General features: G+C 49.3%; 1 protein-coding gene across 1 annotated transcript in view; it reads left to right on the top strand.

Annotated features, from left to right (window-relative positions):
* LOC147710458 (dual specificity testis-specific protein kinase 1-like) overlaps positions 1 to 24,938 on the top strand; it is a 413,858-nt gene that overhangs the window by 278,736 nt on the left and 110,184 nt on the right. The window contains exons 3-4 of the mRNA XM_086921146.1: positions 10,771 to 10,892; positions 22,417 to 22,465. Of these exons, the coding sequence (XP_086777272.1) occupies positions 10,771 to 10,892; positions 22,417 to 22,465 (171 nt within the window). The remainder of the gene's footprint in view (positions 1 to 10,770; positions 10,893 to 22,416; positions 22,466 to 24,938) is intronic.

The following is a 24,938-nucleotide window of genomic DNA, read 5'->3' as shown; positions in this document are numbered from 1 at the left end:
GCAGTGGAGAGATGCTCCTCGACCCTAATGGAGTAGCCGCTCCTGCTTTATACGCTTTCACCATGGACATGGCAGAGGCTAATCGATGAGTTAATCAACTCATCAATTACAAACTTGTAATCAGGCCTTAATTTTCCCACAAAATGAGAATCTATGTGTGGGAAAATTAAGGCCTGATTACAAGTTTGAAGGTGTTGCAGCAGACCGCCAAGCCAGCGCCTCACTGCAACACTGGCAAACCTGAAGTCACACCGGCTGCCTGATTTCGAGTTTAATCTGGTGCGCTGTGATGCCTTTCTTTGGCTCATATGTGAGCCTTAGACAGGCAGCGCTGTGGGAGTGCTAAAGCGCGTTCCTGCACGACATGAACTGTGCAGTCCATGACGTCCAGGAAAAGGGGGTGCAAACATACAGGGGGTGTTGAGGAAACTCGTAAAATGCTTGTCATATTGCGGCCTCTGGCCGCTGCGCCACCGGCGCAGGATTACAGATCCCTTGGCGGTTGCAGCGGTCCTATTGTGGTCCCACCTCTGCACGTGTAATACCGCAGTCGGTCCACCAGTGCGCCACAGCAGCTATGGCAGTCCTATGGACTGGGGGTGAATGTTTTGCCATTGTGCAACATTCCATCCATCATCTTGTGTGTTTTGCTGTTCACCCTATGTGGGAAGGGTATGCCCAGACGTGGGTCCCTTGCTCACTACGCCACTGGAGTCCAGCTATTCTGGCTGAAGACGGCTGATAGCCAGAAACCGGTCCTAGGATGTTTGATTCCGGTCCAGGGAAGACATGGCTTAGCAGTTCGGGCTGGGCTGTTCCCATGAGGCACAGTGTCAAGACTGATTTGCATATGGTCATGTCTGAACTGGGGTGGCGTGGTGAGCAAAATAACGATGGATTAAACCTAGATCTGTGACTGGGGGTGAATGTTTTGCCATTGTGCAACATTCCGTCCATCATCTTGTGTGTTTTGCAGTCCTATGGACCGCCATAGTCCTAATCGAGCCCTTAGTCCTCAGCTCTTGTATCAGCCTATAGTTTTGAACTCTTCAACATGGACCTGCTACCCTTGATATGAAAGTCTTGATCTCTTTTTCAATTATCTTAATTAATTCTCGTGATAATTTCAATGGCAGTAAGTCTAACACATAATTGAACCTGGGAGCAATTTTCATTTTTGTAATTGGTATTCTGCCCCACAGGGATAGTTGTAATTTAGACCATTTTAAGAAACCAGTTTTCATTTTATCGATCAATCTTGGTAAGTTCTTTCATGCCATATTTTCTAGTGCCCACTTAATATATATACATAGGTATTTCAAATCTGATTAGGTCAGTTTAAAGGTCTACCTTCCTGGTACAAATTGTCAATGACAAGACTTTACATTGCTCTCTCTTCATTCCTCATTCGGTGGTACCCTACCTCTGCATGGTTCTTGCACATCACCTATTTAAATAAAAAAAGGACAGCAATAATATTTTAAAAGTGTATTCAACATTAATTTGAATATTATTAATAAATGTATAATTGCTTAAAGATTTAAGTTTAAAAAAACTCACCCACAGTAAAATGTTCATTTATCTAATGTGTATTAAAATACTAAAAGCTATGCATAGAGTTAATTTGAATTAATTTAAATTATTTTACAAACAATGTTACATGTTTTTTTTATTTTAAAACTGTTAATTAAAAAAGCATAATATATATATATATATATATAAACATTTTAATGTATACATTTTTGACATCAAATCAAATGTAATTATATTTTTCAAACATTGAAATACGTCAATCTATTTTAACAATATTTTCATAGAGTTTTATTTTAAGTACCAGACGCTATACATTTCTATAGAAGTGTGTTGCAGTTCCAGTGATTGGCCAATAAGTGATGCTGGACTTATTCCAGATCTGAGCTACAGTGCATTCATAACTGTTTTGGGTATTGTGGTAACTTTAGAAGTATAGCTTGTGAAGATCAATGTGCTCATTCTTTCGGGGCTGGATTATTAACCCTCCTTACCACTCCCTAGGTCCCTCCCATTTTGTAGTCTATATTTTCCAGGCACTCTCCCCTGCCCCTCCCACATTTACTACAATAACACTGCTGCTCTTGTGCAGAGATGTCCACAACAGTGGCAGAAATCTCTGCACAGCAACGATAGGAGTGTCAGAGGCTGAGTTGTCCAGGTATAGGCTAGTGAACAGCTTTTTTTTATTTTTTTTTTTTTTTTTTTGGTGTTCAAAACTGCTTTATTGATAAGAGCACATTAGGATACACAGCTTGAGGTGCCTACAACCCGGAGGCCGGCAGCAATAGTGGAGCAACAAGACACAGCCTTATAGCCGGCATCCCGGGGGCCCGGCGGCACGTTACTATGAGAAGGCTTCGTACAGCGCTGACCAGCGGGGCAGGCCAAGGAAGGATGTACTGCAGCCGAACAGGTTTTGTGTGAGCAAGATGAGAATCTCGCTCCTAATTTTTTGTAACGTGTAGAACAAGAAAAAGAAAAAAAAAAAAGAGAAAACCCCAACTTTTTAACGAGGTTACGCGCGTGGAGTGGTGTATAACAATGCGATGACGATGTATGACAGTGGTGCAGTGTGGTGGTGCCGTCAGGTGTTGGCGCGTGGGGCAGTGAACGTCCAGAATGCAAGGGCCTAGGGTAGTGGTAGTCCATGGGGCTAAGGTGCAGAGTTGTTAATGGTATGCAGGACAGCTCCCTCCGGTGGAGGGGGGGGGCGTCCGGCGGCGCGTCGGCAGGGGATGTCGGTCATAGGAGGGGGGAGGCGAGGGGGGCTGTACCGTGAAGGTCAGTGCCACACCTTCCACGAGGAGACTGCAGGGGCATAGAGACCCCATAGGTGGGGGAAAGCAGTGTGTGTCATGTAGCGCCAGATGGCAATAAGGCGACCAATAGTCCTAATGGGGTTGGGAGGCAGTGAACCCATCACCCGGCGCTGTGTCATCATCCGAGCGCCCGAGCAGGTAGTGTACCAGTGGGTCCCAGATATTCCTAGGTCTGCTTGTGAGAGGTAATAATTCCGAAAAAGTGTTATGCTGATCCTGGCAATATGTTAAATCAGTGAGCCAATCCTTGAACTTAGGCGCCCTGCCTCTGCTCCAGCGGCAGGCGACACGTCGCTTGGCTAGGAGGAATGCCATGTCGACGAATTTCCTACTTCCCCTGGATATGTGCTTTGTGTATCCAAGGATGGCCACCAAGGGGTCCGCGGGGATCTCCTCATCCACCATCTGCACAACGGCCTCGATGACTTGTCGCCAGTAGTCTGCAATCTGGGGGCAGGACCATGCTAAGTGGAGAAAGTCAGCGTGTTCTGCGCGGCAGCGCTCACAGCGGTCATTGTCGGCCAGCCCGAATCTGTGTTTTCGGGCCGGAGTGTAGTAGACCCTCTGCAAGTATTTATAATGTATTATTTTCAATCTGCAACTGGCAGTGATGCGAGAAGTCAATGCACAGCAGTAGTGCCATTGATCGTCCGAAACCTCTGTATCCAGTTCCGCCGACCAGCGCAATCTGGCAGTAGAGACCGATAGGGGGGCAGCTCCACGACATTGGCGGTAGAGCCTAGAGACTAGATGGGCCCCATCCGGAGATTCTAGGAGATGGTGTAGAGGAGGCAAAGGCACAGGTTCAGTAGGGTAATCCGGAAGGATGTCCCGCATCCCCGCGCGCAATCGAATATAGTAAAACAATTCGAGGGGCGAGTGGGCATGCGATTGGAAAAAAAGATCCGCCGTCTTGAACGTTCCGTTGTGGAACAGGTCACCCCAAGTGGAGATATGCAGTTTGGCGCAGAGCTGGTGAAACCCAATTTCCGACAGCAAGGTAAGGTTTGGGTGGTAGGTCAGAGGGAGCTTAGGAGAGTAGGGCATCGCGCAGAGGAGTCGCTGGGCGATGCGTCGCCACGCGTCTAGGGTGCAGGAGACCGAGGTGTTCGCTGTAGGGATGGAAGACTCGGGACAATGCATCAGACCGTTCAATGGAAGTGGGTGTGCTATCCAATCCTCCACCGCTACGTGAGGCATGAAGGGGGTAGGAGCCATCCAATGGTAAGCAAAATGCGCTTGTGCACAAAGGTAGTATGCCTCGAAATCTGGGATGTCGAAGCCACCCTGGTCGTAGGGAAGGGTCAACGTGGACCACTTTAGCCGGGGAGATTTGCCACCCCAGAAAAGTCTGCGTAGCTCGGCGCGAAGTGTCCCGAAGAAGAAAGCCCCTGGATAATATGGGATGTTTAGGAAAAAATACAAAAAACGGGGCAATATCACCATTTTAATAAGGGAGGCTCTGCCAGCCATGGAGAGTGGCATCGTGATCCACCTGTCGACAGAAGCGGTCAGTTTGGTTATAGCTACGCCATAATTGGAGCGAAGCGTCTCATCTTTGTCCCGTGCGATGCGGATCCCCAAATAACGAAGATCGTCTTTGCACCACACCAATGGATAATCTAATGGGAAGTCAGTCACCGCATCGGTTAGGGGAAAAAATTGTGACTTGGCCCAATTAATATGAACGCCCGATAGCCCCCCGAACAGGACGAATTCGCGGAGCAGGGGGTTGAGGTGTAGTTCCGGGAATTTGACATACAGCGTGATGTCATCCGCATAGAGGGATACATCAATTTGCCGCTGCAGGCATTGAAACGCTCCCTCCCGGTGTAATTGGCGGAGGCGGCACGCGAGTGGTTCGACCGCGATTGCAAACAGCAGGGGGGAGAGCGGGCATCCCTGACGAGTGCCTCTAGTAATACTGATGGGCGGCGATTGCTTCCCGTTGATCAGTACCTTCGCCGTGGGATCCGTGTATAGGAGGCGTACCCAGGCCAGGAACAGTTTAGGGAACCCCATGCGTCCCAGAACCGAAAAGAGGTAAGGCCACTCGACGGAGTCGAACGCCTTGGTGGCGTCAAGGAACACAGCCGCTACTGGGACATCAGGATGGACAGAGCGTAGTAGAGAAAACAGGGTGCGCAGATTATGGGAGGTGGACCTGCCTGCTACGAAGCCAGATTGGTCGGGCAGGACGATTCTAGTCATCAGGAGTGATAGTCTCGTGGCGAGAACCTTAGCAAGGATCTTCACATCACAATTTAGAAGGGAGAGTGGGCGGTAAGAGTCACAGGAAGTAGGGGCCTTGCCAGGTTTCAGAAGGGAGGTGATAACCACTTCACGCATAGATCGAGGTAGTCTACCATCAGCTAACGACTCAGTGAATACTTCGTTAAGCACTGGTGCCATAACATCAATATAAGTTTTGTAAAATTCGGCTGGGAGGCCATCGAGCCCTGGGGCCTTCCCATTCTGTAGGGACATAATGGCCTCGCGAACTTCCTCGAGTTCAAAAGGAGCCGCTAGGAACTCCCTGTCTCCGTCGCTAAGCCAGCATAGCGACACGTCGTTCATATATTCAGCGTATGGAGCATCAGTTTCTGCCTTTGAGGTATACAGTGTCGAGTAGTGCGTTGTAAATGCAGTCAGTATCCCATCTGAGTCTCTAGTGACAATGCCATCCTCATCAATAAGTTCTAATATCGTGGTGTGTTCACGTGGCGCGCGCGTGAGTGAGGCGAGCACTTTACCAGGCCTATCCCCCTCGCAGTATTTCCGGGCCACCCAGTGTTTGCCCCGATATTTCGCCTCTCTTGCAGCCTCCTCCTCATACTTGGATAGTGTGTCCCTAAAGGTCACCCGCAGGAGTGGGTCATCGCTCGCCACCATTTGGAGCTCTAGTGCATGCAACTCTTTTTCCAATGTGGTGATGGTACGCAGAATATCCCGCAGGACCCCATGGCTCTTAGAGATGCAGAATCCCCGAATAGTGACTTTGAAGGCCTCCCATATGTGTTCCACTGATTCTACGGAGCCCTTGTTTCTAGGAAAGAAGTCCCTGATCTCCTCGCCCAACTCCGTGCGAAAGAGCTCATCAAGGAGCGTATCGGGGCTTAGCCTCCAGTGCGGTCTTGGACTATCCCACCCAGGGGTCCGGAACCGTAGTCTAACAGGGCTGTGATCTGAATAGGTCCGGGGCAAATGATCGGCCTCTAACAGCTCCCTAGTGACGCCCCGGTCTACCAAAAAGTAATCCAAGCGCGCCCAGGTCCCGGTGTGATGTGTAAAGTGCGTGCCTTCCCGCCCGTGGGGATGTAGCTGTCGCCAAGCGTCAAATAGGCCACCCTCCTCCATTACCCCCTCCAAAACCTCCCTAGCTCGGGGCTTGTAAGAATTAACACCATCCGCCCTATCCAGGGAAGGTACCAAGGCCAGATTAAAATCACCTCCCCAGATGACGTGTCGTGCCCCGATGGACACAATCTCGCCCCACAGTGCGGAAAAAAAACCAGGTGAGTCAACATTCGGTGCGTACATTGAGACAAATAAATAAATGTCATGCCCCAGTCTCCCCCACAACAATACATATCTCCCCTCCCTGTCCGCCATTTCCCCCATGTGAAAGAAAGGTACACCTCGAGCAACTAGTATCGCCACTCCTCTAGCATAAGACGAATAGGAGGAAAAAGCACGGGTACCCGCCCATTTCTGTCCAAACGGGGCGTCCCTGCGCACGGGCAAGTGTGTCTCTTGTAGCAGAGCTATTTGCACATGGTGCCTTTTCAAGTAGGCGATAACATTCCTGCATTTCCGAGCATCGTTCAACCCCCGAACATTCCATGAAAGACATGTTAATCGCACAGGCAAGTTCACCGCAGCCATAAGCACATTGACAGTAAAGAAGAAGGCGCCCAAGCGGGCCAATGCATGGAGTTACAGCCGCAACAGGAGCGCCAAGCCCCACACCACATCAGCATAAGCAAACACCTTCTATGCAATAGTAACCTCTTAACGTCTGAACCCCCCCCGCCCACCCCAGCATCCCAAACATGCCAGTAGCCATGAAATCCCCAAGAACACCCCCCCCCCATACCCCTCCCCCCCAACTTCAGTGTGGCAAAAAGCCAAACAAACAATTGTTCAGTGGGGAACACCCAATTAGGGAACATCTAAAGGTGCGCGCTGCCACTATCCGGCCCATAGCTCCAGTCTGTACCGCCCTCGGTGGAGGCTAGGGCCAAGAGAGCGGTCCTTGGTATACGTTACCACAGGGGGTGCGATGTCCATGAAGTCCAATCCATATGATGCTGCCTATCCACCGAGTGGTGAGTTAGCACCAACTAGTAGATGATTACGTGCTTGCCAAGTGTCGAAGGTCATGAAGGCAGTTAATCCTCCTGGCGTTCAGGTGGTAGGGCATCGTTCTCCAGGTCGTCCTCAGGCGCCCGTTCTCCCCTGCGTGCCCTTCGGATGGATTTGAAGTAATCTTCAGCTTTCTGCGGGTTTGTGAAGAAGCGTTGTGTGCCCTGATGAGTAACCCTCAGCTTTGCCGGATATAAAAGTGCATAGTCTATCTGGGCTTCACGCAGTTTCTTTTTTATCGGAAGGAATTTGCGCCTCTCATCCTGAACCATTGGTGTAAAATCAGGATAAATGGAAAAGGTGATGCCTTCATACCTCAGCGATCTCTGTGTCCGGGCCGCTCGAAGGGCCGTGTCGCGGTCCCGGTAATTCAGTAGTCGAGCGATTATGGGTCGCGGTGGCAGGCCAGGTTGGGGCACAGGTGCTAGTGAACGGTGAGCCCTCTCCACTATGAATTGTGAGGAGAAGGCGTCCTCCCCGATTGAGCCCTTGAGCAATTTCTCCACATAGAGTTCCATCCTGCCTGTGGCAGTGGATTCCGGCACATTGGTAATGCGAATGTTATTGCGGCGGCTTCGCGCTTCTAAGTCCTCATTCTTGGCCGCAATGACACGGAGGAGGTTATCCATTCTCGCTAACTGTGTTGCGTGGGTCGCGGCGGCGTCGGTGTTGTCGGAAATCCTTTGCTCCGCAGTCGTAAGGCGCTCCTCATGGCAATCCACCTTGTGGACCAAAGCGTCCAGCCGAGCCGTGACTCCATCCACTTTCTCTACCACGGTGGCAAAGCCCTGCCGCATTTCCTGTAGAAGGCTGGCGATGTCCGCAGCAGGGGCATCAGGCTGGGCAGGCTGCTGGGGTGGCTCACCGGGACTCTGGCGTGTCTGCGTCGATGTGTGGCCCTTGCGAGTACTATCGAAGCTGAGCTTGGGCTGGCGAGCGTCGGGGCGCCCCATGCTGATATCTCCAAACTAGTGAGGGTCCAGACAGAATAGCAAGGAGGGCAGTGGCCAAGCGGGCGGTCAGCAACCGGCTGTGTATCAGGGGTGATTCAAAGGTTGGGGCCCAGCAGCGGTTCGACGCGCGCGCAGTGACACAGGCAGCGCCACGTGTCCAGTCGTTGTTCTATGGCAGCATACGTCCGCCGCTCATCCAGCAGCAGCCAGATAGCGTGGGCGCCGAAGCGCCAGTCTTTGCGCCAAGCCTCCGGGCCAAGTCCCCTTCGCCAGTCGTTGTAGCGCGCAATGCAGTGCACTAGGTAGCCCTGTGGGGGAAGGGCACTCAGGCCTCCTGATCGCTGTTGTCCCCTCCGCTGCTGCCCCCTCCGCTCGTGGCTGAAGGATCCGTGGCGATCCGTGGGCAAGGAGCGCTATCCGCAGCACTGGGGCTTCTCTCCGTGGGAACGGCAGGCAACGCACAGAGCTCCGGGTCCGTCGCGGCTCCGGGGACAGGCACGGCCGCCGGCCGGGCACCAAGCACCACGTTGAGAGCAGGTCGCGTAGCGCACTGGTAGCGCCGCAGTCAGGATGAAGTCGGGTGCAGGGCGAGAAGCGCCGCTCTCCCTTTCAGCCCACACCGGGGTCCGGCTCGGAGGAGCAATGCAGGCAAGATGTCCGCGCGGCCTGGCGGCCTCGTGGCGGCCCCCGAGGTCGCGTAGCTGCGGTGGCCGGGGTCTCTCCCCAGTGCGCTCCAGGGCTGACGTCGGGCAATCTTTGGGAGTCCGTATCTCCGGCACCGAGTCTCCCAGCCGCTTCAAACTTCGGTCGAGTGTAGGGAACACTCTCGTGATGCGGGGACCGGGCTTCTGGGGATCACACGGTCCCCGTGGCAGCAGATCGATGCAGGATCAATATCCAAGGAGCGGGAGCTGCAGGTCTAGGCAGCCATTCCGCAAGCGCGCCCTCTAGCGCCCCAACAGCTTTTTTTTATTTCAAAGTATTTTATTGAGTCTTTTATACAGGTACATTCGCTTTACCGTTACAGGGTACTATTGGCTGATGTTGTCATGATTACAGGTAGTTGATATACATGTTAGACTGTACCCTGTTCTGATGCCTTGTTAGAAGATTAAGAGCAGGTGAAAAAGAAGGAAAGAGTAGAGAAGAGAGGGAGAAGATAGCTACAAGAAGACTACTTTCGCAGCGGCATAGTAGTAGTAATGTAGCACTACTAAATGTAAAAGTGCAGCTTGTGAACTGGGCCCTTCATATTTTGAAGCACAATTCTCTCTATAATGCATAGTCTTTGGACTAATGACTAAGCTGAAGTCTGATTCATGTTTCAGGATTTCATACGAGTGAGGATTGTTTAAAATGTTGTATCAGGCTGTTTTTGATAGGGACGTCCAATAAAGCCTGTTTCATTATTTTGTAAAAAAAAAAAAAAAAGAAAACTCGGTAAATGTCAAATAAGTATTCATAACTTGAAACTTTGAACTAGGGACATTTTAAAAGTGACATCTATTAGAGCAATGACTTTGAAGTTAAAGAATGTTAAACAATATATTGCTGGTTTGTGTACATACTATCCGGTAATCATGAACTGCGCAATAATGAGTAAAAGTATTACAATTTCATATGTGATCACTATGGTTACACCATGACATTTAACAGAGAACGAAAGTGGTACATAGTTAGTCCCTTACTTTCCTCTCTTTTGGTCCATCCAGCTCCTGAGGGATCTGAGGGGCCTTTTGCGTGCATGAAGTACTATACAAATAGTTAACACAACAAACTCTACCGTTCCTTCGATGCCATATGGGACGGAGCATCAAATAACATGTATTGAATATTCGTACACATCATGACATGCTCAGGAGTTTATAAAACTTGCACACGGTGTACTCCTGGCATTATGCTCAAAAGGGTGCCATGTGCATTTGATTACTTAAAGCATGACTGAACCTCTATTTGTGTACTAGTAATGCACCTCGACTTTCAGGGTGATTTGATGTTAGAAGTCATTTGTTGGAGGTCATCCACAAACTTCCTGTAATCTCGAAAATTAGAGTCCCTTGTTGACACAGTGTAAAATAATCTCTCTCTCTCAATGAAGTGTGTAATTACTATTCGAACTCCACACGAACTTTGATAATAGAGTAGGTTATAAAGCGGACCGAGGCAAATCTAACTGTACTTTTTTTTATATATTCGCTCAAAAGTACCTAAACACACTACTGGGACGGGTCCTCACAATGCACCGGTCCTCACAGAGATAGTGTGTCTGGTTCTGACAAGGTTAATCCATGCTATGAGGACTGAGCTGCTCCCCACAGCGTGGGTTATAAATGCCCACACACTCGCTTGCATACACACACTCTTTCCTCACACTGTTCACTGTTAAAGTTAGGATGCCAAAGCAGCAGAGTTTCATCATGAAGCAATAATTTAAGAAAATCACAAATGACGTTTTAACACATACTTCATAATCAATTCCACAACACAGTGCATCACACAGTATGGTCAGGGTAAGTTGGTTGTTTTTTGTATTTATTTATGTGTGTTGTATTGCACGCTACATAGTTTCTAATAGAAGAATGATGGCATCTCTCCTGTAGGTGACTAACAGTTCCACCTCCAAACCAATGGTGGTGAAAATTTACAAGAACGATGCGGATCAAGAGGTGATTGTGCGAGAGATCACCCTGCTGCAGAAACTGTCGCACCCCAACATCGTCAGGTGAGCTTTCAACTGATAGGCCGGCAGCAGAGACAGATCCCGGGTCTGCCTCCTGCTCCCCTGTACTCTGGGTACAAGGAGAACAAGGCGCGGGCTGGTTTCACAAGCAATTTCTCCTTGATTACAATTACAGATGTTTCTTTAGTAGAATTTTTCTAAAGGATAACCCCCATTTCATTATTTAAAAACATTGCCAATCATATGAGACAATGATGAAAAGAACATGTCATGTGAAATTAAAATATGTATTTGTTAATTTTTCTAATGTTATGAAGCTGATGTTTGTACAGTTGTATTTATGTAGTTACTCATTATTGTGGTGCGTGGTGCATGATGTAAAGAGTTAGGGCTGAAACATCAGAAATCCGGGTACAGTTTGCATTTTGTGACTTGTCAAAATATCTTGGGTGGTTTAGGTCCAGCAACATCTAGTTTAACCACATGTACTTGTGCTATGGAGGAAAAGTCACCCTGAACTGTTTGCTAAAGGAAGGCACTGGTCCTTCAGCTGAAGGATGTTGATCCTGGAGTGTGCATGGGATTTGAAAAGAGGTTTCTTGAAAAGGCAGAGTTGAGACCCTTTTTTTAAATTCTCTTGATTGAGATAGTTTCACAAGAAAGGCTTGACATTCAGGTCAACAAACAAAATAGAAGTCAGCAATAAAAGGATATTCTGATTTTGAAAAGGTAGGAAATCATAGGTTTAACCATTTTTCAAAGTATACAATGAGCTTAAAAAGAGAAAGAAACCCCTGCAAAACATGTGTATGCAAATTAGGACGGGTACTCAAAATATTGTCCTGGCGGCCGCTTGCAGCCCTCCGGATCTTACCTGCGCCTCCCTGATGAATAGCTGCATGTAGGAAGGGGGAGGCACTAGTTGGCGCAGTGTAGCACTAGCGACAAGCAGGGACTCTCTCTTCCTCGTCAGGGCTGAGGGTTACCTTCCAGACAACCTCTGCTTACCCTCTAGGTAGTGTGGCTTAAGCAGTCTTAGGCTAATCTTTGGGGCACATAGGGTTAAACATTTGCAATATCACACCTTCACAACCAACCCACCACACAATGACACTAAACTGTATTTGTAAAAATATATATCTTTATATAAATTTCAAGCAGGCTTGTAAATACAGTGGTAAAACTTTCAATAGCGGTTCCAGGTTACTTAAGTTCAGGTTGCCACAGTTCTCTTTTAGCAATAAGCAATCTTTTGGGCCTTCTGCCCAGGTTCGGCAAGGTACAGTGTCTCGTAGCGCCTCAATGCGCTCTCTGCGTGGGCCTCGAGGGCCAGGAGCTGTGCGAGCCTCGGTTTCAGAGGCGGCTCGCGTTGGGAGCAGATAGCGCGGTGCGAGCTCGAATTGCAGGGCGCTCGCAACGTGAGGATACCACACAGTACCTTTCAAATTCTTGTGGAGCGGGCGGCTTCCAGGGGAGCTGTCCCACGTCGCGTTGCTTTTCCGGGGTCGCTGTTCGCTGCGGCTCTCAGCCGGGCAGGTTACGGGTCGTCCGGGGCGGCGGTGCTCTGTGGCGGCAGGGTCCTTTCCTCGTCGTTCGCTCCGACCCTGGAGGCGGTGGCTGTGTGGTGACGGCCAGTGGCAGTACGGTCCTCAAGTGCAGGACATACCCAGCCAAAGTACCGGTTGCAGCTATGCGCTCACAGCTGAGCTGTCGGGCAGGCTACCGACCAGAGGGGGTTATCACAGGGCAGCTGTCCGTCTTCGCAGGTGGATTGACGGCTCGAAGCGTAGTCAATTCGGGAGCTTGGACCGGACGGGTCCTCCTTCACTTTGCTCTCGGGCTCCCGGTGCAGTTGCGGTCACGGTGCTCGGGCCAGCGGCGGCTGGACCTCACGTTGTTCTCGCTGTTGCTTCGGGCCCCGGTCACGGTGCTCAGGGGGAGGTTGATGCCTTGGTTACGGGGAGCGTGGCAGGCTTGCCCAGCGCTCCCAGACCCCTCTGTCAGTACTGCAGCGATAAGCAGCACACGCAGTCGCTTTCTTCAGGATGTAGCGCCCACTGGTCCTGGGGCGCTGGTCAGGGGGCAAGTTCAACAGCAAGCCCTTGGAGATCTTTCAGCAGAGTTTGGCACAAAGTTTCTCAAAGCAAAAGTCTTCTTGTAGTCTTTTCTTTTCCTCTCCTTCTGCAGCAAGGCACCAGACACAGGCAAGAGCCAGCACTCTTCCTTGTCCTTCCCGGTCCTTCTCGTCGGGTAGAGTTCCTTCTGTAGCCCAAACAGGATCTAATTTACAAGGAGCAGGGCTCCTACTTTTATACTGCATTTCTTTTGTTCTCGCAGGCCAGGGGGGGCCTTTGCATAGCCACTTTCAGTCCTTGAGTACTTTGTTGGGTGCAATCCGGCTTCTGCTTTCAGTGTGAGGGGCAGGCGCATCAGACGCCCCACAGGAGGTGGAGCCAGCATTGTGCGGACAGGGGCAGCCAGAGTACCTTGTTGATGGGGCTGCGCCCTTCCTGGGCCAGGTGTCGGCTGAGTCATCAGTCGCTCCCCAGGAGGGTGGAGCCAGTATTGTAGTGGCAGAGCACAGCAAGATCTAGAGTCAAGAGCCACTCCTACCTCCCACTAAGGTGTAATCTGCGCATTCACCACCTGTCATCCCCCAGCCCTGTCACTCACACGTCCCAGACAGTCAGATACACATACCAGCAGAGGCGGGCTAAAATGGTTAGGCAAGCAAATGCTAACTTTCTAAAAGTAGCATTTGCAAACACAGGATACTAAAATAAACTTTACTAAAAGAATTATTTCATCATCCTGAGTTTAGGCATACTAAACACGACTCTCTACCATGCTCCCTGAGCCTGCTGGGGTTATAGGGTGTAATAACTCCAGCAGCTCATTCTGGCCTAACGGGAGCAGGTAGCCTTCAATAGTGAAATACGAATTTAGTTGTAAGTCACTACTAGGACATGCCACACACATCAGGGCTTGTCCTACCTTACACCTACAATGCACCCTGCCCGCAGGCCTACCATAGGGGTGACTAATATGCAGTCAAGGGAAGGTTCAGGGGCTGGCGAGTGGGTGCACTCGCCCAGCCGGCATGACAGTACGAGACTGCACGCGGGGTCTGCGGTGGCAGACCCCAGACACATCTTAAGGCTGCTTCTGTGGGTGGCGCAACCAGCGCTGCAGGCCCACTAGCAGTATCGGCATCTACAAGCCCTGGCACTCCTAGTGCGCTTTACTAGGGACTAACAGTAAATCCAATGCACCAATCATGGACATCAAATCACATGTACAATTTACAGTAGGGAGAGCATATGCACTTTAGCACTGGTCAGCAGTGGTAAAGTGCCCAGAGTCATTAAACCAAACAAAATAGGTCAGAGAGAGTATTGGAGGAAGGCAAAAAGTTTAGGGATGACCCTGCCAAGAGGCCCAGGTCCAACACAACCCCCTTCCAGCCAAAACGCAGGGTAGACCAATCACCACTGTGATGGGCTTCCCTGCTTGGGGCGATAGAACATGGACCTGGCCCGCAACAGCAGGGGCACATTCCAGTTCTACGCCAATCAGAACCTATTTTAAATCCTCTGTACATACTCTCAGGGTCCACCCAGCTACTCCATGGGGCACCCTTCTCTTCTTCTGTGGACACCACCTGTGCAGCCTCTAACCTTAACTTGCTCACAGGTGTGTCCCAACAGACAGTCATCAAATCACAGTGGCCACTGACAGTAATCAGGGCTGAGACCCAGGCCTCATGCCTCTCAGGGCTCCCAAACCTCTGTGGCCTCAGAGAGTGGGGGGCCGTAGCCCCGGGTGCTTGGCACCCTTTGTCCACTCTCCCTCCTGTCAGGTCAGGTATGTCATCCTGGCACTGACCCACCAGCTCCAGGCCTCTACCTGGCAGCTGAACCAAAAACTGGGGTGGGCACTCCCACACCCGGTCCTCCTCCTTGGGGCTCTGTACCCTCCCACCTGGAGTGGTACCCCCTTCCAGAATTGTCAGCGCACCTGTGGCAGGTGCTCTGCACAATTCGCCCACCAGTTCAGGGGTGCTATCCTGCAACTGGGGCACCAGGTCAGGGGGGACACCCTGCACCTGGCCCTTAAACCTAGGGTCTAGACCCTCTAGTTGAACCGGGGTCAGAGGCGAGGACTTCCTCCCTCTGCACCCCCTTCCAGAGTACTGCCCACTCCCATCTGGAGTGGTACCCCTAGAAGTGAAATGGGCCAGGACACTGATTACAGTGGTCCTGCCCTCCAGGTCAGACAACACCTGAACCTGGCTCTCCAACTCAGGGACCCAACCCTGCAGTTGAACTCTTGCCTGGCGCACCAGGACTTCCCGGGGAGCACGCATGCCCCCCTTGAGGCTGGCACATAGCTCATGTGCCGTGCGACAGTCTGCCTGGCGCAGATCTCCCAACCCCTGTCCATCTGACAGTGCGGGAAGATCCCCCAGGACAGAAGTGGTGTCCCCATGGTCATTCACTGGGGACGCAGCCCTGCTGGCTGGCCCCTGACCCACTGGTTCTTCCACTGGGGACTCCTTCCCCCTCTCGCCCCTCCTCCTGGACTTCTGCACTCTCCCAACTGGAGTGGTACTGCCAGATACCAGAACTACTGGAGCTCTGTTTACAGAGCCTCCACGTTCTCTAGACACTGGGGGATCCCCCTCAGCGGGTGACTCATCCGGACAGCCTAGGCTCCCCACCTGGTGTTCCCTTAAAGAACCATCCAGGCTCTGAGACTGAGGTTGGGCACTACCAGGACAAAACCCATTCTCACTCCTTCCCCTCAAGGACAGGACGTGAGGCCCTACACCCCTCTCACTACTACAGGACCTAGCTGGGCTACTCTGCGCCACTTCCACCACTCTGGGCTGGAAGATACCTGAGCCACTCCCCACAGGATCACACCCCAATGCCTCTCCAGACCCACTGGAATCCACCACAAGGTCTGCCTCCAATGTGAGCTCCCTGGGGTCAGAGAACTCACTCTCCAACAGGTGTTGGCATAGCTCTGGAAAACTGGGACTTAAAGTATGCTCTCCCACATTTGGATTACACAGCCCCCTAGCAGGATTAACCAAACTATCCTTCACCTCACCATCCAGCGCCTCACACACATACTGCACTCCATCCTTCTGAGACTGGCTAGACAGTAGCGGACTGTCTCTGTCACACAACCCACACTCTTCTGGGCGGTCCTTACACTCACCCACCAGGACCTCAACCATGGGGGAATCCCTCCCACCACTAGGACCATGAACTCCTACGCCAGTCACCCTATTCCCTTCAGGGTCGCTGCGCACTACTGGAGCTACCTCATGCCCTTGAACCTCCTGGTGTAAGTTAATCCCCTCCAAGTCAGGTGCCATATCTCTAGGTGCGCGCACTATGCTGTCAGCACTAGATACCTGAATGTTGCTGCCACCATCTGAGCTGGACTCCACCTCCAACTCAGCAAAGCTCAATCTCTGAGCTACACACATTTCTTGTTGCTAGGCTGAAGCCCTCCTGGCCTCAAGCCCCTCGAGCTCCATGTCAAGTTTCCTCATTCTTAAGTCATGCGCAAGCTCCATTTTCATTTCTTCCAGGGCCAACTTCTTGGTTTCAAGTTCCAGTTGGATTTTTAATTCTGCCAGCTTCCTTTCATGATCTCGGGCGGCCTGTCTGTCCGCCAGCTCCTCTGGTGACAGACCTCGGCCAGAAACACTGCTACCCAATGGGGAGGTTGCACCCCTCCACTCTGGAGTTAGGGGTCCCTCCAGCTGCTGTTCTGCATCCTCAAATTCAAGATCCTTTCCAGGGGCATTCCTTGCCTTGACCCAGGCCCTCAGCGCCTTTTGGAACTGCTCCCTTCTGGAGAGTCCGGTCATGGAAATGTTCAAATTTTTGCAGAAGCTCTTGAGCTGTTTCCCGGTATAGTTTTCTAGTTTCTCCCAATCACAGTCAATAGAAGAAATGGATGGTGCCTTTTCCATTTTTACTGACACAGGCATGACTTCAAAAACACATGGAGATTCTTCTTGCAACACATAAATCAAAAAAATGTCTGTGGCTAAGTAACTGGACTGCAATCACTGTGCAATGGTCAGAAGTTAAGGTACAAACACTGCAAATGTAAATTCGAAAATCCTCACCGCTGCGTCCAATGTAGGAAGGGGGAGGCTCTAGTTGGCGCAGTGTAGCACTAGCGACAAGCAGGGACTCTCTCTTCCTCGTCAGGGCTGAGGGTTACCTTCCAGACAACCTCTGCTTACCCTCTAGGTAGTGTGGCTTAAGCAGTCTTAGGCTAATCTTTGGGGCACATAGGGTTAAACATTTGCAATATCACACCGTCACAACCAACCCACCACACAATGACACCAAACTGTATTTGTAAAAATATATATCTTTATATAAATTTCAAGCAGGCTTGTAAATACAGTGGTAAAACTTTCAATAGCGGTTCCAGGTTACTTAAGTTCAGGTTGCCACAGTTCTCTTTTAGCAATAAGCAATCTTTTGGGCCTTCTGCCCAGGTTCGGCAAGGTACAGTGTCTCGTAGCGCCTCAATGCGCTCTCTGCGTGGGCCTCGAGGGCCAGGAGCTGTGCGAGCCTCGGTTTCAGAGGCGGCTCGCGTTGGGAGCAGATAGCGCGGTGCGAGCTCGAATTGCAGGGCGCTCGCACCGTGAGGATACCACACAGTACCTTTCAAATTCTTGTGGAGCGGGCGGCTTCCAGGGGAGCTGTCCCACGTCGTGTTGCTTTTCCGGGGTCGCTGTTCGCTGCGGCTCTCAGCCGGGCAGGTTACGGGTCGTCCGGGGCGGCGGTGCTCTGTGGCGGCAGGGTCCTTTCCTCGTCGTTCGCTCCGACCCTGGAGGCGGCGGCTGTGTGGTGACGGCCAGTGGCAGTACGGTCCCCAAGTGCAGGACATACCCAGCCAAAGTACCGGTTGCAGCTATGCGCTCACAGCTGAGCTGTCGGGCAGGCTACCGACCAGAGGGGGTTATCACAGGGCAGCTGTCCGTCTTCGCAGGTGGATTGACGGCTCGAAGCGTAGTCAATTCGGGAGCTTGGACCGGACGGGTCCTCCTTCACTTTGCTCTCGGGCTCCCGGTGCAGTTGCGGTCACGGTGCTCGGGCCAGCGGCGGCTGGACCTCACGTTGTTCTCGCTGTTGCTTTGGGCCCCGGTCACGGTGCTCAGGGGGAGGTTGATGCTTTGGTTACGGGGAGCGTGGCAGGCTTGCCCAGCGCTCCCAGACCCCTCTGTCAGTACTGCAGCGATAAGCAGCACACGCAGTCGCTTTCTTCAGGATGTAGCGCCCACTGGTCCTGGGGCGCTGGTCAGGGGGCAAGTACAACAGCATGCCCTTGGAGATCTTTCAGCAGAGTTTGGCACAAAGTTTCTCAAAGCAAAAGTCTTCTTGTAGTCTTTTCTTTTCCTCTCCTTCTGCAGCAAGGCACCAGACACAGGCAAGAGCCAGCACTCTTCCTTGTCCTTCCCGGTCCTTCTCGTCGGGTAGAGTTCCTTCTGTAGCTCAAACAGGATCTAATTTACAAGGAGCAGGGCTCCTACTTTTATACTGCATTTCTTTTGTTCTCGCAGGCCAAGGGGGGCCTTTGCATAGCCACTTTCAGTCCTTGAGTACTTTGTTGGGTGCAATCCGGCTTCTGCTTTCAGTGTGAGGGGCAGGCGCATCAGACGCCCCACAGGAGGTGGAGCCAGCATTGTGCGGACAGGGGCAGCCAGAGTACCTTGTTGATGGGGCTGCGCCCTTCCTGGGCCAGGTGTCGACTGAGTCATCAGTCGCTCCCCAGGAGGGTGGAGCCAGCATTGTAGTGGCAGAGCACAGCAAGATCTAGAGTCAAGAGCCACTCCTACCTCCCACTAAGGTGTAATCTGTGCATTCACCACCTGTCATCCCCCAGCCCTGTCACTCACACGTCCCAGACAGTCAGATACACATACCAGCAGAGGCGGGCTAAAATGGTTAGGCAAGCAAATGCTAACTTTCTAAAAGTAGCATTTGCAAACACAGGATACTAAAATAAACTTTACTAAAAGAATTATTTCATCATCCTGAGTTCAGGCATACTAAACACGACTCTCTACCATGCTCCCTGAGCCTGCTGGGGTTATAGGGTGTAATAACTCCAGCAGCTCATTCTGGCCTAACGGGAGCAGGTAGCCTTCAATAGTGAAATACGAATTTAGTTGTAAGTCACTACTAGGACATGCCACACACATCAGGGCTTGTCCTACCTTACACCTACAATGCACCCTGCCCGCAGGCCTACCATAGGGGTGACTAATATGCAGTCAAGGGAAGGTTCAGGGGCTGGCGAGTGGGTGCACTCGCCCAGCCGGCATGACAGTACGAGACTGCACGCGGGGTCTGCGGTGGCAGACCCCAGACACATCTTAAGGCTGCTTCTGTGAGTGGCGCAACCAGCGCTGCAGGCCCACTAGCAGTATCGGCATCTACAAGCCCTGGCACTCCTAGTGCGCTTTACTAGGGACTAACAGTAAATCCAATGCACCAATCATGGACATCAATCACATGTACAATTTACAGTAGGGAGAGCATATGCACTTTAGCACTGGTCAGCAGTGGTAAAGTGCCCAGAGTCATTAAACCAAACAAAATAGGTCAGAGAGAGTATTGGAGGAAGGCACAAAGTTTAGGGATGACCCTGCCAAGAGGCCCAGGTCCAACACTGCAAAAACAACAATTGATGGACAGAATGCAGAACAATGTCATACATTCACCCCAGTACAGAGATCTGGGTTTTTCGTTTTTTTGCACTCCACACCACCCCAATTCAGACATGGCCATATACAAATCAGCCTTGACCCTGTGCCTCATGGGAACAGTCCAGCCCGAACTGCCAAGCCATGTCTTTCCTGGACCGGAATCAAGCATCCTAGGACCGGTTTCTGGCTATCAGCCGTCTTCAGCCAGGATAGCTTGACTCCAGTGGTGTGGAGAGCATGGGACTCATGTCTGAGCATACCCATCCCACTCGGGTGACAAATGCAAAGACAACAATTAATGGACAGAATGCAGGTCTCTGTACTGGGGTGAATGTATGACATTGTTCTGCATTCTGTCCATCAACTGTTTTTTTGCATTTGTCACCCCGAGTGGGATGGGTATGCTCAGAAGTGAGTCCCATGCTCTCCACACCACTGGAGTTGAGCTATCCTGGCTGAAGACGGCTGATTGCCAGAAACCGGTCCTAGGATGCTTGATTGCGGTCCAGAAAAGACATGGCTTGGCAGTTCGGGCTGTACTGTTCCCATGAGGCACAGGGTCAAGGCTGATTTCCATATGGCCGTGTCTGAACTGGGGTGTTGTGGAGTGAAAAAAAATGATGGATTTAGGCCCAGATCTCTGTATTGGGGTGAATGTATGACAATGTTCTGCATTCTGTCCATCAACTGTTGTTTTTGTCCCTGATGAACAGCAGCGCTGATATGTTGTTTACGTGATTGAGCACTAACATTCAGCAAGATGTTAAACAAATGAGCATTTATTTATTTACACGTTAACTGAAGAAAAGTAAAAGAAGAAAAGAAGGTGTCCTACACCCCTTATCTTTAGGAACATCTTTATTTGCAAAGCCATCTTGTTACCAAAATGTAAAAATATGATAACATCTTTTCAAAATAAAAAAAGTCTGTTTCTTTACCGTACAGAAGCCTTTCAACTTTGTACATCAAATGATATCACTACATTGAGATTAATTTATTAAAAGTTATAGTTTCAAACATGAACTTATAAATATTAATTCACCCCCACCCTCACAACTATGCCATTAGTGTGTCAAGACCATTAAAGATAATGGGGTAGCCCGGTGTCCCTCAGAAGCTGGGTAAAGGGTACTATAATAAACAATTGGTTCTGTTGGGTGATACAATTGCTGTGCTCTGTGTAATCAATACAATAGCGCCCAAATATTTTAAATATTCATTCAACAGATAATTTCAAGAGAACACATATGTGATAAGAACACACAAAAAAGAACATGAGTTGGAAAAGCAGAGTCTTAATTTACTCTTTTCTTATTTACAAGAAAGTTAAATATGGCTGTCACAAGCACAATTGAATTGCGGCAAAACAAAAAAGGTGACTCTTGTGAAATTTAGGTGAGATAAAGTGACAAGTGAAATCAGTGATGGGCTGTCTGCTTGACATACTGTGGACTTTTTATAGCACTCACTACCTTTACTGAGCCTGTTTCTAAACACTCTGATGCTTTACAGATAAAAGACGTCATGCATAAGGAGACTGTCAAGCCTATAATTCTATTTTACCCCAGTTCAATAAATCAAATTATTTTCTTTCCACACTTGACTAGCCAAAGGTAGCAATAAGAAGCAGAAAAGGGTTGCCCCAAGGTATGGTAGAGGAATAGCAACTCCGATACAGCATAACACAGTATTGCAAAATCTATGGCTCTATTTACTAGGCGCTTAATTGTGAGTTGAGTGTGGAATGAAAGCTTCTGAATAACTCTACCACTCACTGTCCACACCATGTACATGCTTTGCCTCCTTTATATTCACACTACGCTACCCAACCATCATCTTGCTGGCATCAATGTGGGCCTCGGGCACCCAACAGACCACTGGGAAAATGTTTGCGAGTCCCCTTGACCTAGAAGAAGAGGCACAAAAGGGGCAACAAAAAAATCTAAAACTCATGTTCCAATGCTCTAAGGGGCTTGTCCCAGCACCAGCCATCCTGTGCCACCACAGGAAAGACTGCTGCTTGCTGGGAATGATCTAGTGATAAAAAGTGGGTAACCCATAGCCATGGCACCTCACTTCATATGAACTTACACACTAGAGTCAAATCATACCTTATCCCCCTTGATGTTAGACAGAAATATCTAAGCGAACTCAACGTGAGTAAATGCCTTCTACCGCCATGCTCTAACCTGTGCTTCAGCGGGTAGCCCAGAGGTGCAACAATGCTTAGGTTATTTAGCTTTGTCTCTTGGGCTGAGGTCTTAGAATGACAGTGAGCGGTAATCCCCATGACACATCTCCTGTCTCACTACCAAGAGGGCTTTTTGAAGGCCAAGAGACCAAGCTGATGGTCCAGGACGACCCAGAGGAATCCATATTGTGCTCAGGTAATTGCTACCTTAACAATGGTTTGCTGCTAATGTAGAGGCATGCATTTAAATATTTTAAAAAATGAAATGCAACATACTGTAAACATTTTTACAAAATCTTATTGTAGTAACTTAGTTACATTTGTACCTTCCTTTTGAATCGAGGAACTGATCCAATGTTTTGGTATTTGGGATGGGGTATATCCTGTTGTCGAGATTCTTCAAAATGCTTGTCTCGTTTATGGGGAGCATGTGCCCCATTATTATAGTAAAATGCTGTACTGCTGAAGACTCTCACTGTCAAACATGGTTTCTCAGCAAGTTGGTTGCTCAGCCATTCACACCCTGGTTGCACTTTTGACAGACTTCAATGCAACACAAAGGCGGTAAATGTGGACTGTAGAGTGTAAAAATAAAACTAATTTCGTATACATTTTTTTTTCTTCAGGTATCTTGGAATATGCGTTAAAGATGAGAAACTCTACCCTATTCTGGAGGTAAAGCCCTGTCATATTATAAGGTCTAACTGCTTTCTTTTCTTGTAGCTATTCGCAAAATGTCGCAACCAGTTTTTAGAACAATGGAGTAACTGACGGTGGATTTATTGGAATAGTTCAACCATCAAATCTTTCTAAAAGTCAGCAGTATATACAGGTTTTGCAGGCTGGTGTGTTTCCTAGGGCAAATGTAATAATCACTCTTTCCCAGTCCGAGGGACTTGCCAGTTCCAAACCGGTTCAACGTGTCAACCAAGATGTCTAACCTCTTGACTCAATCGCTGGAAAATTTCCCATTCACCAAACTTCTGAATTTCAAATAAAGCCTTTTATTGTCTGGTGATGCCATCTTGGGTCTCTCTGCCATTTAGGAATGTCTGAAGTTTTTTTTCCTTCTGGCCTTCATATATTTTTCGCAAAAATGTTTTAAAAAACTGGAAAGGTTGCAAAGTTCTACTTGACTTGATCTTTCGTATGAAAACCTGAACTTTTGCAAAACTTTAATACTGTACATTTGCTATTTTCAAGATTTTTGTATGCGAGTGTCATTTGACGTCCCTGGGTGTACTGGAACGTACCTTTCCTCTCAAGAGTGTGAGTCACCTCCGAGGAAAAGGTGCGCAAGACAGACACTCGCATAACCCTCGCAAGATTCCAGAGTGACACAGTTTCACTAGACTCGCATAAAGGCACACCCATTTTCAGCACCTGCTCGCACTCACAAGCTCAGGCACATGAGAAGGGAAATTTGGAAACTCTGAGAACTACGCGAAGGCCAGTCATTCGGAACTATGAAATACTTTGCTCGGGTAACAAAAACTTTGCCCATCCCTATTCTCTCCATGTGGTACTTCCTTAAAGCATTTTTTGCAAGGACTTGAAAACTTCCATTATTATTGTGGTTTAGTTGGTGTACTTTTAGATACTGGTCATTTGATCTTATTTACGTTTTAGGGTTTGTCATTTTTGTGTTCTTATTTTTGCGTAATATTTTGCTAATGCAGAACGATATGTCAAATAGACTCCTTTTGTGAATTAAGGGGCGTTGTTTGCAAATCCTGTATGGAGAAAACGATTTTCTTGTCTCTTAAAATAACTTTTTTCAAAAATGTGTTAACCTTAAAAAAAGAAAAAAAAGGACCCAACAGGCCAGAACATGTAATACATTGAAAGATTCTAATTAATCGAACTCGTGATCTGCAATTTTCAACCTGGCATTCAAAAATGTACCTATGGCTGCCAGTAGGTTAGAGGTCTGGTTTCATTGTTTACTTAATAGGTTCCCTAATTAGAAGCGCTATGTGAGTCCACACAATTGTCTAGTCATATAATTTATGTATGAAAAATTATTCATTGCGGACCGCAATTCAACAGGGTAGCAGAAGGCTGTAGAAGGAGTGGTATACAAAAACACAGAAATAAAACATAAGGGAGGTGGGAGGGGGGGGGGGTCAGTCTCATCACAGGGAGTCCACTGCCTGAGGAGCAAGAATACGAATGTGGAAGTCAGTCTCCCCACAGGGGGTCTTAGTTCTTGAGGAGCAAGAATACACATGGAGAAGTCACTTACCTAGAAGCAAGAATATACACATGGAAGTCAGTCGCCTCGTAGGAAGCCTTGGCACTCAAGGGGCATGAATACACATGTAGAACAGTCTCCTCTTATTCCCTGAGGAGCCCCAGTACCCTCGTAGGGAGCCTTAGTGATTGAGTAGCAAGAGTACTCATGTAGAGCAGTCTCCTCTAATTTATTATTATTAATTTATTTATTTATATAACTTTGTAACACTCACAGCTACTCATGAGTGTCCCGGCATGGGGCCTAGCGGGGGTGGAACGTAGGGCAAGGGTAAGGGCATTCCAAACAGCCAACGCCTTCACCGTGAAGGAGCTGCCCCTTATTCTCTGGAACTTAAAGCGAGGGACCTGAGCATAACAAAGAGACGAGGACCGCAGAGGGCGTGCAGGAATATAAAAAGAAAATGTCTCTGCAGGTAGAGAGGGCCACAACCGCGAATAGCACAGTGGGCCAGAGTCCATGATTTAAATTTCACTCTATCCACCATGAGGAGAGAGTGGAGAGAACACAGCTGTTGACAGACACTGTTCCTAGCCGAAATGCCTAATAAAAGTCTGGCTGCCTTATTTTGAACCACCTGCAACTTTTTCAGCAGGTACCCAGGAATACCAGCGTAAAGGCATTGGCATAGTCCAGCCGTGACAGAATCAGCGCACAGATAACCGTTTTCCTCGCTGCCTGAGGAAGGAGGGGAAAAAAATCTTCTAAGAGTTTTTTTGAGCAGGCCAAAACAACATCCAGCCAGCTTCTTGATATGCATCGAGAAGGAAAGCTCTGAATGCCTAGACCCCTCCCAGCATGGATTTAGGAGAGAATTTAGCACCGAGTCAGCCCTCACCATCGTGCTCGATAAGATCCGCACGACAGTAGATGAGGGCCAGACCTCTCTCCTGG

The sequence above is a fragment of the Lissotriton vulgaris genome, chromosome 5 (genome assembly GCF_964263255.1).
Source record: "Lissotriton vulgaris chromosome 5, aLisVul1.2, whole genome shotgun sequence".
NCBI classification, from domain to species: Eukaryota; Metazoa; Chordata; class Amphibia; order Caudata; family Salamandridae; genus Lissotriton; species Lissotriton vulgaris.
Note: the sequence above shows the minus strand (reverse complement) of the source record. Positions and strands in the feature narration are given on the sequence as shown.